At 46.3% G+C, this 16,250-nt stretch overlaps 1 protein-coding gene across 1 annotated transcript in view; it reads right to left on the bottom strand.

Annotated features, from left to right (window-relative positions):
• Positions 1 to 16,250, bottom strand: part of DNAH6 (dynein axonemal heavy chain 6) — a 237,689-nt gene that overhangs the window by 51,219 nt on the left and 170,220 nt on the right. The window contains exons 58-62 of the mRNA XM_036262769.1: positions 14,251 to 14,415; positions 12,102 to 12,169; positions 9,438 to 9,618; positions 4,439 to 4,618; positions 2,709 to 2,942 (exon numbers count right to left, since the gene is read on the bottom strand). Of these exons, the coding sequence (XP_036118662.1) occupies positions 2,709 to 2,942; positions 4,439 to 4,618; positions 9,438 to 9,618; positions 12,102 to 12,169; positions 14,251 to 14,415 (828 nt within the window). The remainder of the gene's footprint in view (positions 1 to 2,708; positions 2,943 to 4,438; positions 4,619 to 9,437; positions 9,619 to 12,101; positions 12,170 to 14,250; positions 14,416 to 16,250) is intronic.

Here is a 16,250-nt window from a genome sequence, read left to right as displayed (position 1 = left end):
CTAAGGGTCCATCAATCTTGTTTAACTTTTCAAAGAACCAGCTCTTTGTTTCACTGATCCTTTGAATTGTGTTTTTGGTCTCCATGTCATTTATTTATGCTCTGATCTTTACTATTTCCTTCCTTCTACTTGCTCTGGGGTTTTCTTTTTGTTTGCTTTCTAGTTCTTTAAGTTGTGAGGTTAGATAGTTTATTAGAATTTTTTCTTGTTTCTTGAGGTAGGCGTTTAGTGCTATGAACCACCCTCTCAGAACTGCTTTTGCTGTGTCCCATAGATTTTGTGTTGTTGTGTGTTCATTTTCATTGGTTTCCAGGAAGTTTTTAATTTCTTCCTTGATCTCCATGGTAACCCATTCATTGTTCAAAACATGCTATTTAGCCTCCATGTTTTCAAATGTCTTTGCATGTTCTTGTTGCAATTGATTTCTAGTTTCATGCCATTGTGATCTGAGAAGATGCTTGATATGATTTCAATCTTCTTGAACTTGTAGAGACTTAGTTTGTACCCTAACATATGACCTATCTTTGAGAATGTCCCATGTGCACTTGAGAAGAATGTGAATTCTTCAGTTTTGGGGTGTAATTCTCTGTAGTGCAGCCACTATGGAAAACAATATGGTGTTACCTAAAAAAATTAAAAATTGAACTGCCATTTGACCCAGTGATCCCACTTCTAGGAATATACCCTAAGAAGCCTGAAACAGCAATCAGAAAGAATATATGTACCCCCATGTTCGTAGCAGCACTATTTACAAAGGCTAAGATCTGGAAACAGCCCAAATGTCCATCAGTAGACAAATGGATAAAAAAGCAGTGGTACATATACACAATGGAGTACTATGCAGCTGTAAGAAAGAAAGATCTCTTATCCTTTGAGACGACATGGAGGGACCTGGAGAGTATTATCCTAAGTGAAACAAGCCAAGCAAAGAAAGACAAATATCACATGATCTCACTTATTTGTGGAATATAATGAACATCACAGTCTGAGGAATGGGGTAGTCCCAGAGACGTGGAAGTGGGGTACAGACTGACAGTCCCCAGAAGAGGGGGTAGGGGGGAGAGATAAACCACAGAACTTATATGCATGTACGCATGAACAATGGACATGGACAACAAAGCTTGGGACAGGGCGGGGAGAGGATATTAGTGGGGGGAAAAGGAGAAACATCTGGAACAAAAATAAATAAATTAATTAAATAAATAAAAAAGAGTTTTAGGTCTTATATTTAGAACTTTGCTCCATTTTAAGTTAAATATGGTGTGATGTGAGGATCCAATTTCAAGTTCACTCCTTTGCACGTGGCTGTCCAGTTGTCCCAGCACTATTTGTTGAGAAGACTTCTTTTCCCAGTAAACTGTCTTGGCACCCTTTTCAAAAATCAGTTGATCACAAGCATATGGTTTTATTTCTGGATTCTCAAATTTGATTCCATTTATCTATCTACCTATCTTGATACTAGATATACTATCTAGATTACTGATGCTTTGTAGTAAGGTTTGGGATCATGATCCTTTGCAGTAGGATCATCTGGTGGAAGAGTCTTGCCTGGGTTTGTCCTGGGAGCATTAGACACTGGAGTCCAATAAAAGCATCAAACCCGACCTCCCAGTGATACACCGAGGCTCAAATACTGGCAAACAGGTGCAGGTATCATGTCTCAGTATTGGCAGGACTGAGCCAAGTGTCTAGAATGGGGCTAGATGGTATTGCAGGCAGGAGTTGGGGGGACTATGGTTTAATTCAGGGGCCACTGGGTTTATAGTATGTGGGTGAGTCAGTCCAGTTTAGGGGACTGGAGCAAGTTAGATAAAAGGATGAACATGAAGAAGGAAACTGTAGCAGAACTTGCATTACAGTGTTACAGAGGGCAACGATCAACTTGTATTACTCCCATACTTTATCATGAAAGAAGCTTCCCGGAAACAGGGCCATGATTTCACAAACAGTACTGCCAAATCTGTGAATTACAACTTTTATTAAATTTGAACACTTCATATTTGTGAGATGGTCAACTTTTTGTTGTTGTTCTTAATCATCACCTGAGGATATTTTTTCCATTGATTTTTAGAGAGAGTGGAAGGGAGGGAGAGGGGGAGAGCAGAGAGAGAGAGAAACATCAATGTGAGAAAGACACATCAATAGGTTGCTTTCTGCGTGTTCCCCAATCGGGGCCAGGGATCAAACCTGCAACGCTTTGGTGTGTGGGCTGACACTCTAACCACTGAATGTTCCACTGGCCAGAGGCAAGATAGTTAACTTTGTTAATCCTTACCTGAGGATATTTTTCCATTGATTTTTAGTGGGAAGGTGGGAGGGAGAGAGAGAGAAACACATCAATTGGTTGCCTCCTGCATGACCCCAACCAGGGCTGTGGATTGAACTTGCAACCCAGGTGTGTGCCCTTGAATGGGAATCGAATCCTCGATCCTCCACGGGTTGACACTCTAGTTGCTGAGCCATACCAGCCAGGGCAGGTGGTCAACTTTTAAAAAACATGTTCACTTCCTCTAGCTCACTCGTTTCTCCCAACATCCCTTGTGTATAGGTGAGGCCTTGGCTGCACAAAGGGGGTAAATGTCACAGCACTCAGAGGAGGTGCTAAGCTCTAGCCTGGGCCTCCGGGCCTCCGTGTCCCACCCTGGGCCACAGAGCCAGACATATAAACGGTGCTCGTGGGGTCTATCTAGGGGAATACTGACAGGTACCTTTTCTAATCCTGCAGAACCTCGGAGAAAGAAGTTCCATTCGGCATCCGTTAAGTTCCCTTGCTGACGCATGATCTCAACACAGAGCATAAAGCTGTAGATGAGTTTATGTTGTTCAAAAAGTCCTCTCGAAATGTTGACATACGCAGTCAGGAGGGTTTGTTCCAGGAGTATTTCCATGCGCTGCCTTAGATCATCGGTCTTCACAGAAGTTTCAATTGTTGTATTGAACAGCTGTGGGGAGAGGGCACTGTCAGTTCTCCGACTCAATTCCATTTCCGTCGGGAAATCTCTGCTCCTCACCTCCTTGCCCCCAGAGTCAGGGGACAACCAGCAGCCCAGGAGAGGAACTGTACTATTATAAGGCCCAGAATTCATCCCAAATTGATGTGTGATACTCATTTTCTACATTCCCCTTCTCCCCCCCGCTTTTTCAGAAATGGACCAATGCCAAACTCCGGACAGCATCCAAAGGCACCATCTCGATGAGAGACAGAAAACGTTGAAAATGGAGGTGAACTCTTGGAACCTGGGTCTTCATACCCTCAACTCAGATTCGATAATGACCTTGGGGTGAGAGATGTAAGGGCAAGGGAAGGTCATATGCTCTTCTTGGCTCTTCTCCAAGATCATCTGCAGGGTGTAGGAAGCATGTGCCAGAATTTTCTATGAAACGTAAAAGGAACCAGTTTGAAAGGAGACTTCCTTCCTGTTTCCTACCTGGAAGTCTGGGAGCAGGCCTCCTGCCCTGGAGGTACCCGCCTTACAAGGACCCTGGGAAGGCAGCAGAGATGGTGGCATCGAGGGCGTAGGCACGAGAGGGACAGTTCCTGCCACCTACAAGTATCGAGAGTAAGCTAACCTGCTCTGCGCAGAAAAGGCTGCGATGCAGACGAGAGGGAGTGGGAGCTGGGAGACGGTTGCAGGCCCTGTGTGGGCTGGCGGAGAGGAAGAGGCCCTTGGGAGCAGAGGGAAACTCTGCAGGGGGCGCAGGGGCCACCGGGGTGCTTGCTAGGTTCTGCTGTGTAGTGAGCGAGGCACACTCTCTTTCTCCCCTGGAAATCCTCAGGTGACTTGACATTGCCTGCCAAAGGTTGTGACACCGACTTTGCTTTTGGGAGGTGTGGCATGAGGGCTGGAAATATCCTATCGAGGAGACATCAGAGGAAACGTAACTGAATATGAGCTCAAGTAGGGGGACTCTAAATAAAACAAGGAAGTTTAACAGAGATACTGTGAAAGCAGGAGAGGGACAAAGGAAAGTCCTCTAGACAGAAGTCAGGGGGACGATAGTCAGTTGTATAAAAGGTTCTGGGAGCAAAAGACACAGACCCATTCATTCGAGTAAGTGGCAGTGCTCTGAGAATTGAGATACAAGAACTCGAACAGTGGAAAGGAGCTGGGTTACTGCAGAGAAAGTGTAAAGAAACAGTGTGCAGCTGGGACTCTGAAAAGGAAAAAAAAAAAGGCAGCCAGGAAAGGGGGAGAACAAACAAGCTAGTTAGTCGAGGAAGCCGAGAGAAATCTTTTTCTCCCTCCCCAGAGCCTTCTGAGCGCACCGGGCCCTGGAGTCGAGGAGACACGGCAGGTGGAGCTGCTCTTGAACGGACGTCTGAACCCAAAGTGCTGGGGGGTTCACCCCATAACTAGACTCGAGGCAAGAAGAAACGCAGCAGGGTTGAAAGGAACACCAGGGAGGGAAATTTCACTACCGCCACCACCACACTTGCCTGTTTAAAATATTTCAGTGAATACTGATACATCGGATCTATTTCCGAGAGGCTTGCGATCACGAAGTACATGACGGAGCCCTGAGTGGCTACTGGACGGTACTTCTCACGAGCGATGTTGATCATCACTTCAGTGGCCTCCGCTTCCTTCAGTCTGCTTTTGACGGCACCGGAAGTGATCTGCATGAACACATGGAAACAGGATCTTAAGGATCTGTTTGTTTTTAAAGGTGGGATTTGGGGATTATATCCAATTAGGTGTAGGAAAGAAATAAGGATTTGATGAATTAGTGATTATAACAAGGGGGTCCCCAGATGGATTCCTGAGTCTGGGGACGCAGCGGCCTCCTACCGACTGAGCTGGCCTCCTCTCCGGCAGAGAGGAACGGGGAACAGGAACAGGAAAAACCAGAACAGTGCCTGCCGAGACTCCAATCTGGATTACTCGGAAGTAGAAACACTGACAGTACTCCCAGCTGCTCCCCGATTTCCTCATGAGCCTTCCTGAAATGACCAGGCTTCGCGTGATGAAAGGGACAGGGACAATGCCCCAAAGAGGCGAGTGCAGAGAGGCTGGGAGGAGGTGGTGCCACGTCCCACTCTGGACTCACAAGGGAGACCCATGTTTTTCTCTTCCTCCCCCAAGCATTCCCAGGCACCGGCGTAAGCAAACCTGGGGGTGGAGGCCGACGTCCGTGACGGGTTAGAAACCCAGGTAGGTTGGAGACATTTTCAGGGTCTCTTGGATTTCTGTATTTTGGATCTGTGGCCCTGGGGAACGTTCCAGCACATGGGCTTTCCAAGATCCCCTTCTCGCCTCCCTCAGCCTCTCTGTGTTGCAGGCTGCCCCCGCCCCTCCACGTTTTCTCAGCTGTGGATATCCCTGCGTTGGGAGATCCCTTGTCTCTAGAAAATCACAGGGTCCTGGGCGGGGACCCTGAGAAATGCCTGTGGGGACTGCTGCTCCGTATTTGCTATTCTGAAGGGAGAGCTAAGGGGACCACAGGTTTCTGTCTAGACCCTCACTGCCCACTAGAAATATAATGTGACCCACATATATAATTTTAGCCTTTCTAACTTTATTACAAGTAAAATTAGCTTTAACATATTTTATTTAACTCGCTGTAATCCAATATATGTTGGCTGTAAAAACATATAGTTCATATAAAAATTGAGATTTTTAAAACATTTTTAAATGAAGTCTTTGAAACCTGGTGTGTATTTCACACTGACAACACACCTTAATGCAGACTAGCCATCTTCAAGTGCTCAGCAACCACACATGGCTAGTGTCGGAGTCTAGGCTGTCCACCCCAGTCCACCAGGAGAGAGAGGGAGGGGCTCAGTGCAGAGCTGTGACCAGGAAGCGGAGGCTCCAACTCTCCCTGTACTGACCCCTTAGGAGCCCAAGGGGACAGGAAAGGGAGTTGAGTGGGTAACCTCACTCTCTTTTTTTAAAACGATTTTTCTTTATTGATTTCAAAGAGAGAGGAAGGGAGAGGGAGAGAGAGATAGAAACATCGATGAGAGAGAACATCGACTGGCTGCCCCCTGTTTGCCCCCCACTGGGGGTTGGGCCCACACCTGGGCATGTGCCCTGAGCGGGAATCAAACTGGCGACCTCTTGGTGCAGGGGTCAACGCTCAACTACTGAGTCACACCAGCTGGGCGGAAACCTCACCCTTAATACTAGACTCAGCTAAAGCTCTTGTATATAAGTAGAAGAAAAGGAAGCTGATATGGGAGCTTAAGGCCCGGATAATGCAGAACCCAGAGCTAAAGAGAAAGCAAAGTGGACCATTTTCCTCTTATTGCCAGAGAATATTAGAAGACTGGACATCTCAGTTGCGTTTAGTAACTACTTACAGATATTATGCCCCAGAGACTTGGGGCTTCAGCAATGGATAGGGAATGTGATTCATATTTTTAAATGAGGGCGCTGGGAGTTCAGGGGCATGTAAACTGGGCTGGAAGCGGCAGAAAATACAGCCCAGGAGCTATCGGTCCTGTCTCTACCCTCTAGAAAGGGTATCACCACGGCGACTCCTTGCAAACATGAAGAAACTAGCTACAGATAAAGAAAGCAGATGCCCAAGCAACTGAGTCATGCCGGCAGGAGCAGAATTTTTTTTTTTATTATGGAAGGAAACCAGGCACAGTTGATGGCCAGGTTGAGGGACCATACTGAGAACAGAGAAGTTAGGTACATGTATACATTCTGGGTGCTAAGACCTCCTCTTTTCTCAGTCTCCCCAAATACCTGCAGCCAGATCTTCACACTTCCAGGCAATGTGAACATTGAGTGTTTAACTATCATCAAGACACAGCTACAGTGGGAGGCTGGGGGATGGGGAGGGAATACGTGAGTGTGTGTGTGCGAGCATGCGTGCATATTAGTGGTATAGATAACAGTTAGTGTATGAAAAAAACCTCAAAAAGAATAATATGAGTCTATTATTTAGAGAAAAGATGTAAAAACCCATGTGACCAAAGCAAAAAAGAGATGAAAGTAGTTGTCTCTTTGAAGGAGTCGTGGGTGGGTGGGTGGTGGTGGCGGCAGAGAAGGCAGGAAATGCCATTTTTTCACAGCAAACCTTGTAAAAATACTTTGTTCTTTTTTTATTCTCACCCGAGGACATTTTTCCATTTTTTGTTCAGATAGAGCGAGAGGGAGAGAGAGGAAGAGAGAGAGAGAGAAACATCGACGTGAAGGGACACATCGAGTGGCTGCCACCCGCACGACCAACCAGGGCCGGGGACAAACTGCAACCGAGGTACATGCCCTTAGCGGGAACTGAACCCGGGTCTCTCTATACCGCAGGCCGACGCTCTAACCGCTGAGCCAAACCAGCCAGGGCAATACTTTGTTCTTTAAATAATCTGCATATAAAACTTTGATAAAAAAATAAAAGGGTTAAAAACCAACTTCCAGAAACAAAAAACCCAAGGATGAATGACAAGAGGATAAAGAGATTGGTGAACAAACGAGCAAAGATATGAAATGGAAGACCCACAATTACTTGTTTATTACTGTTTCCATCCTGAGACAGAACCCAGTAGACTGTAGGATACAAAGCATAAACTAGTTCTGACATCAATGAGAGGCAAAGACTGTAACTGCATGTACTCCCCGCCAAGGAATCTTCTTAGTAAATTATTTTATGTTTCTCATGAATGGTTAAAAATCACTTGATAGGTTGTATTTCCAGTATGCTTTTAAAATTATGATTTGAATCTGAGAAATAATTCAGTGCAGGATATACAATGAATGTAAAACTTCATCTTACTGAGCATCACGTATCTGCAAAGCACTATGCTTCCTTAGCCCTTGGAGAAAGAATATCAGGATGGACTATTCACAGATCCCTACTACACAGAAATGGACAACCTGACAGAAGAGATGAGACGTGTAACTGGATACCTGAGACATAAGGTAAACAGGGACAATAACAGAGGTTCAGATGAGGTGCTGTGGGTGTTCCAGGGAGGATGAGATTGATTCCAGCTGGGAAAACCAGGGAGGCTTTCTGGAGGGAGCAACACTAATATGAATATATAATTGTGTTATTCCTTTTGATACTGTTGTAATCAACCTAGTTATTAATAACAGGAAAGGAGCAAAGGGAAGGCCAAATATTATAGGCATGCCATTTGGGCAGCTTCGCCAGGAAGCTACAACTTGACACACCCCAGAGGTCCAATGGAGGGGAGATAAGACGCATGCCCAGTAAAGCCTGGGAGACACAGGGAAGGTACATGCCTGTTAGTCATACTTGGGAACAGGTCATTGGCCAGAATAGGTGTGGCCACTGCAAGGGCATGAAATTTGGGATATCTAATCCCCTGAACAAAGATATGCTCCTGGTGCTCTTGGCCCTCTTGGGACTCTTGTTGAGGGGGGCACACTCTCCTGGATCCCCTGCATTCGCCCACACGGCCCATGCGGACCCCTCCCCACAATGGACTAAAGGACTGTAACTAGCCTGATGCTGCAAGGTGGACCGGAAACTCTGGACACTGGCTTTGCTTTTACACTTCTTCTATGGCAGGAATGGAACTTTGCAAACACAGAGATGTAATTCCATGCAAATGAAAGCCACGTATCCCCCCATCTCAGTAGTTCTTTTTCTCGAGATAGCGAGATAGCGTAAGGACTCCACCCTCAGCATTCAGTGGGGAAAGGGACTCCGTTTCCCCGACAACACTTTCAACTTATATCTTGTTCCAGTTCTCCACATTACATGTTGTTGTTTTTTATCCTCGCTCGAGGACATTTTTTTATTTTTTGTTCAGATAGAGAGGGAGGGAGAGAGAGGGGGGGGAGAGAAAGAGAGAGAGAGAGAGAAACATCGACGTGAAAGGGACACATTGAGTGGCTGCCACCCTCACGACCCAACCAGGGCCGGGGACAAACTGCAACCAAGGTACGTGCCCTTAGTAGGAACCGAACCTGAGTCTCTCTGGACCACAGGCTGATGCTATAACCGCTGAGCCAAACCAGCCAGGGCAACATTACATGTTTTATTTAAAAAATGCAGACACAGCCTGGCCAGTGTGGCTCAGTGGTTGATTGTCAACCCATGTACCAAGAAGTCGCTGGTTTGATTCCCATTCAGGGCACACGCCCAGATTGTGGGCCAAATCTCCAGTGGGGGGCATGCGGGAGGCGGCCAATTAATGTTCTCTCTCATCGATGTTTCTATCCCTCTCTCTTTCTCCATTCCTCTCTCTCTAAAATCAATAAAGAAAAAAAATTTAAAAAAGGAAAGAAAGAATAACAGAAGATTAAAATAAAATGCAGTCACAGGAGCCATTGTCTATGATTCATCTCCTCTTCCTTTGGTTGGTGCCAGCCAAGCACCCTCTGCAGGGTGCGCCTGGCAGCCCAGGTGTGGCTGCCATTCCTGCTTTAAAAGACTTGGCGGGAACTGTCTCAGGCTGTGGCTGGGACTTCTGAAGTTAACACACTTCTTATAAATACTAAAAATATTTCACTTGCCTTTGAATCCTGCAGTGTGTCAATAAGTTCTTCATTGTCCAGAATATTCCCTTCAGATGTGAAGAGCATTCTCAGGATTTTATCTTCAATGGCTTTCAGCTGGTTTTTGTCAGCGTTGATCCTCACAATGAGCTTGATTCTTTGTTCTTCCAACTGGGGTTTCTCAAGTCGCACCACGTCACTAGAACGGGAGTTTGAATACCTAGGTTATGGCTTTGCCAGAGCCCTAAAGGTGTGTGTGTGTGTGTGTGTATGTGTATTTTCTTTCTTTATTTTGTATTTCAAAACCTACACCCTACCACAGTTTCCGCTCATCTTCTCCAAGGAAACCCTGCTCAGTGCTTGACCTCTTTAATCATCCGATTTCCCTCTGTAATGCTCGCTTGTGCCAGGCTGAAAAGGTGCCTGGAACAATGTTTAATCCCATCCTCTCCCTGAAATGACTCTTGACTGCATCTAACAACGGGGCCTTATTGCTAGCTGTCCCCCAGCCCCATCCCTGTCCGAACACGTGGAATTTCTCTCTCTTTGTCCTGTCATGATTTGCTCCCAGCCCTGTTCGCAGGGGCTAATCTGTACTAAGCGGCACTGTGTGCAAGGCACCCTGCTGAGAGTTTTATGTAGATTCTCATTTAATCCAGTGAATGCTCCTGGGAGGTGGGCAGGGGAGCGTACAGACCCTACAGGTCACTTCCTGAGGCACCGTGGCTTTCAGAGGCAGAGCTGGGCTGGAACCCGGGCCGGGGGGCTCCAGGGCACATGCTGTTACCCACCGAGATGAGCTGCCTCCCACAGTAACCCCTTGTCGATTTGTTATATACATGCTGAATTCAGAAACTTGACAGATTATTACATGAAGAGCCTATGACATCATCACTGCAAATTCATTTGTTTATAGAATTTTTTTTTTTAGAAGAGAGGAGTATAACCAGGGGATTCTGCAACCAGGACTGAGCCTCAACATGTCTCGTTGTTGTTAGGGCGCTTCTGCCTCCCAGCCCGGGCACCTCCCATGTGACAGCTTAGTGACACAGCTAAGCTCAGCTCCAGTGGGAACAGACGAGTCTGTAAAACGTTCAGCTGTGTCCTTAGAACGTGGCCGTAAAATGTAAAATGCCCTTGGTATGGAAAGAAGTCAGCCTAGCAGAATTCAAGCAAGTTAGCAGCTGGCAAAATAGATTCCTAAAATGAACAAGAAAAATAAGACTTCAACTCATTAGTGATAATGGGAGAAAATCAGGATAATCCTTTTTTTTAAAATAATTTTTTTTCTTTATTGATTTTTTTAGAGAGAGGAAGGGAGAGGGAGAGAGAGATAGAAACATCGATGAGAGAGAACATCGATTGGCCGCCTCCTGCATGCTCCCCACTGGGGATGGGGCCTACAACCTGGGCATGTGCCCTGACCGGGAATTGAACCAGTGACCTCTTGGTGCATGGGTCAACACTCAACCACTGAGCCACACCGGCTAGGCAATCAGGATAATCTTGACTCGAATATAAATGATAATATTTATTTTGATTATGGGTCTAAATTATATTTTTCTTTGAAGTTAATGAATACATGCACACACACACGTTATTGGTTTTTAACCAACATCAATGTTGCTATTTTAATAACTATTAAAACTTTTTTGCCTCCTAGACCTCTTGGCTAATTCTGATGATTAATATAGGTAATCCATAATCTCATTTGGGAAAGGGAGTTTTAATCACATGCAAAGTATACTGAGGGAGGGTAACATTAAGTGTACTAAGAAAACACCTAGAGACAAGCAAAACAGGAAAAATATATTTCCAAGGATATTTTTCCATTGATTTTTATAGAGAATAGAAGGGAGGGAGGGAGGGAAAGAGAGAGAGAAACATTGATGTGAGAGAGACACATCAATTGATTGTCTCCCGCGTAACCCCAACCAGGGCTGGGGATCAAACCTGAAACCCAGGTATGTGCCCTTGACCAGGAATCGAACCTGTGACTCGCTGGTCCATGGGCCGACACTCTAACCACTTAGCACACCAGCCAGGCCTAAGAGAAGTGGGGTTTTTTTTGTTTATTTTTTTCAGAGTGTGGAGCAATGAGTCTGTAGAAACCATAGAATGACTGACTTTCGCTTCCCCAAGATTGGTAACCCCAGCGAAGGGGAAGAGGCAGGCCTGGCCCAAACCAAGGTGGAGAGGATGTCTCAGACCTCCATGAGAAGACTGGACAAGATCAGCAGCTGCAAAATGATGGAAGAGGAAAAGAACCTGGCCATTTACTGTCATCTTTATGACTGAGGCATCATGAGCGATGTTTTCCTTTAACACATTAAAAGTTTCTCGCCCTGGCCGGTTTGGCTCTGCAGTTAGAGCATCGGCCCAAGGACCGAAGGGCCACAGGTTCGATTCCCAGTCAGGGCACGAACTTGGGTTGCAGGTTTGATTTCCAGGCCAGTCGGAGTTGTGTGGGAAGCAACCAATTGATGTGTCTCTCTCATGTGGATGTTTCTCTCTCTCTTTCTCTCCCTTCCTTCTGTTCTATGTAAAAATTAATGGGAAAACATTCTCAGGTGAAGATTAACTAAAACATTTTTTTTTCTGTCATAATTTCTAAAAAAATATTAGGAACTCCCTCATCCCCACCGCCCTTTTTTTTTTTTTTTAATATTTTAAATTTTTTACCTTAACAACTGATCCTCCAGACCTGACTTGGTTACAGTGAAATTGATGATGGTAACTTTAATGCACACCTAGGAAAAGAACGAGTACATTAAAATGCTTAATTTCAGACTAATCAAACAAGAAGTCATTCTTTATTAGAACATGGCTTATTTCCTGGCGGGACATGTCTCAGGTTTAATTGTGAACCTACTCCCCCGCTGCACCCCCCACACACCTAGCATACTCTGTCCTACAAAATCGTAATATGATTTTCCCTCCTGTATGACCGACAGTCTTGTTCCTCAAATGCCACGGTGACAGGTGAGCCAGCTAAGGACGAAAAAGCAGCAGGGGTTACAGAACAAATTGCTTGGGTTTTAGTACACGTGTGATGTTGGACAAGCCCTTCACACACACTGAGCTTTTAGTTCCTGATATTTGAACGTTGGGATGATATTAACAACTCAGAAGATATTTGTGAGGACCCACTGAGGTAATGAAATCACATAGTTACGGTAACTTGCACATAGTTTGCCCTAGTTAAAAAGATGTTATTGATAATACAGAGCTTTATGTATTTTTTCATCATAACATTTTTATGAACAATTATCATTATAATATTCTGACATTAATTAAATAAGTCAAAGCAAGAATAATAAATAATATAAGAGTAGGTGTTTGAGTGTCATGTATTTTACATGTTATTCTTACTTGATCTACACAACAAATCCTTGAGGTAGGCGCTCTCTCCGCCTTGCAGTTGAATGACCTGAACATCTAAGAAGCAGAGGAATTCACCACAGAGCTGGGTTTGGGTAAGGTGTGCAATGCCTCCTCTCACGTGTTCAGTGAGTGAGAAGTCGAAGGTTGTAAGTCAGCACACTGGTCTTTTCTAAACTCTAATGAGGCTACGAGGAAGTCGGGAACTAAAGTGAAAATGCACTGTTTGAAAGGATCTAGTTAAACATATTTCTAAAAGTGGGTGTGTGTTGGGGGGACAAGGAATAAAGTTCTGATTCGTGAAGCCCCTCCCCCAACTGTCTGAGTCCTGTGAGAGAAGGGGGGACCTGCTGGGCGGGGAAGACCCTGCCGAGTGTGCGGCTGTGCCCGAAGCTTCAGCCGCGTGGAGAGTTGGGGTGTGGGAGTGGGGGGTGCCCCTCAGAGCCCCTCTGGGAAGGGAGAGAGGAGCCAGCTGTCTTCATTGCTGTGGGATGGCCTTGGGCTCGGCAGCACACGAGCAGAGGTTCTTCTAGATCCTTTTGTGGTGCAGGGACATGTGTATGGAAGTGTGCTTCACATAGCTCCCTCAGATAGTCTGAGTGTGAGGAAGGGGACAAGATGACTCCTCCCTCATGACTCTAAGTACGGACACACTGGGCATTTGAAGTGTGATTCTCTGATGCGGCCAGTAAGCAGTTTTCTTTTTTTCTTCTTCTTTTTGATATTTTGTTCAGATAGAATGAGAGAGAGAGAGAGAGAGAAAGAGAGAGAGAAACATCGACGTGAAAGGGACACATTGAATGGTTGCCACCCTCACGACCCAACCAGGGCCGGGGACAAACTGCAACCTAGGTACGTGCCCTTAGCAGGAACTGAACCCGGGTCTCTCTGGACCGCAGGCCGACGCTCTAACTGCTGAGCCAAACCAGCCAGGGCCCAGTAAGCAGTTTTCAAGCAGACAACCTGTTTGGGGCTGCACGCCGTGGGCACCCGCACACCTAAACATCCACAGTCCCAGCCCTGCCCTGCCTCCCAGTGAAACTCTGATGCATCGATCAGCCAAGGGGAGGGCACAGGAGGCCTTGTGCTGAAGGAGGAGGATGCACAGAGAGGGTGGTGCCTGGTGACTTGAGGAGCAGCTGTGTAGCAGGAGGAGCTGGTGAAGGTCGAAGAGGTGTGTGTGTGTGTGGGGGGATTGAGGCAGGGCTGCGCCTGGGGACTGAATGGAGAGGACTGGAGTCCCAAGCCGACGGCCAGTAGAAGGATGACTGGAATCAGAATCAGGACTCATAAGACACAAGAGTGGGGGGTGATGGAAGGAAGGGGGTTTTGGAGGGGGAAGAGGGAGCTGGTCGAGTTGTGCCCTCCAGGTGGGAACCCACCGCACTTCAGAGACCTGGCACACCACACTAATCCATTCAGCTGGGAATTCCACACCCACAGCTCATACCTCAGGCAGGTAGTGGGGATTTGGCAATTTGGTTGTCATGTAGAACCGGAAATTTTTATCGTAATCAATGTCTGCGTCTCCGAGGTGAATGAGCAGTCGGCCACCACTTATGAAGGTCTGTTTCAAAAGAATGGGTTCTAGAGCCGGATCCAAGGTTTCTTTAAGCTTAAAGATTAAGACAAAAGTACAAAGAACCCAGCATTAAAATGGATGGCGTCACAGTCTTTGCTGAGAGTCACCGCGGTTTGCTGCTTCAGTGGTGCTTGGATGGGACCTGGCCCTCGTCCCTCATCCAGCCAGCCATCAGCCCCAGCCCTCCGCCACGGCACGGCGCCCTGGACACCCAGGCCCCTGGGCACTCCCGTGCCGCGAAGCCAGAACTGCCACCCGTCTCCCAGGCCGCCACCAGCCCGGAGCGCCACCTGCCTACGTCTTACTGCTCTGCCTGCCGTGACGTGGCTTTGGAAGATTTGCAGATATTTTTTTCACCAATCTCATGAAGAGAGGGGACATGCTGAGAGCTGATGAAGCTGCAGAACCCACGGGTGGCCGAGTCTTCCTCCAGGACATCAAGGAACCAACCCCGATGACTGGGGGATTGGGCTGAATGCAGCGGAGTGTGCGTTACACTCGGAAAACAGTACAAATCGGTCCTTACTGGACTTGCACAGACGGGCCACTGACAGAAGGACCCTCATGTGTGTGACTTCATTAAAACTCATGGCCTGAATTGAGCAGGTGAAATCCATCACAGAATCTCTGAAATGCACTTCCTGGGGGACAGTACATGTTGGGGTTACCTTTACCTTCCCTACGAGTTGTACCCAATCATTCACTGTGTTCTTTCATTTCTACTGTTCCTTCAAAGAAAGTAATTTGGTACCTCCCCTCCCCCAAATGGATGATATTAACTCCTCCAAAATCCTTAGGCCTCCAAATTTACTTTGAACATGCAGTCTTTTAGTGATCGTGTGGATATTGCATAATGTCCTCTCACGACGTCTAACAGTGTGCATTTTTCAGTGACTACTTTATAATAGTCTAAGGAAAAGAAAGAACGAAGAAAAGAGAGTGACTGCAGGTGGTCCTTCAACAGGCCCCAGACGAAAAGGACTGGCCCGCTCTCCAGGCTGCTGGAAGTCCTGAGCTGGCCGTCGGCAGCCCGCTGTCCAGCTCTGGCCTCTGCGGCGTGTTCCTGTATAGCTCTGGACCTAAGAATGGCTTTCACTTTTTGAATGGGTGTAAAAAGAAACAAACAAGCCAATCCTCCAAGCCAAATGAAAACAGAAGAATATTGGTTCAGAGAATGTTTGTACAGAGACTGCATATGGCCTGAGAAAACAAACATATCTGGCTCTTTAAAGAAAAAAATTATGGACCTCTATTATATAAAACAGTTATTTTTCCTCCTCAAAGCAAATCTGATTATCGGTAAGGACTTGAACATGCAGATACTGCCCACAGACCCCACGACGAACATGTTTGTCTGTGTGCGTGTGACGGGGGCCCATGGCTCAGGCCCTGTCAACATTTGATTGTAATTGATAGTTCACACATTTATTTCCACTGTGACATGGTACCCAAGCATGTCAACCCTTAAAACAAAAGTTTATGAGGTCAAAGTTTCCTTACTACTCACAACACAGTTCTGTACTTTTAAAATTCCGTTCTGGCCCTGGCCGGTTTGGCTCAGTGGTTAGAGCGTCAGCCTGCGGTCCAGAGAGACCCGGGTTCAGTTCCCACTAAGGGCACGTACCTTGGTTGCAGTTTGTCCCCAGCCCTGGTTGGGTCATGCAGGTGGCAGCCACTCGATGTGTCCCTTACACGTCAATGTTTCTCTCTCTCTCTTTCTTCCTCCCACTCTATTGAACAAAAAATAAAAAAATGTGCTCAGGTGAGGATAAAAATAATAAAAATAAAATTCTGTTCTGTTTCATTCAACAATGCTGATTGACATAGACTAACTCGATTTCACACACACCCATGAATGGGTGGAGACA

Source organism: Molossus molossus, unplaced genomic scaffold (genome assembly GCF_014108415.1).
Source record: "Molossus molossus isolate mMolMol1 unplaced genomic scaffold, mMolMol1.p scaffold_m16_p_15, whole genome shotgun sequence".
In the NCBI taxonomy this organism is placed as follows: domain Eukaryota; kingdom Metazoa; phylum Chordata; class Mammalia; order Chiroptera; family Molossidae; genus Molossus; species Molossus molossus.
The sequence above is the reverse complement of the archived record's forward strand: the minus strand, read 5'-3'. Positions and strand labels throughout refer to the sequence as shown.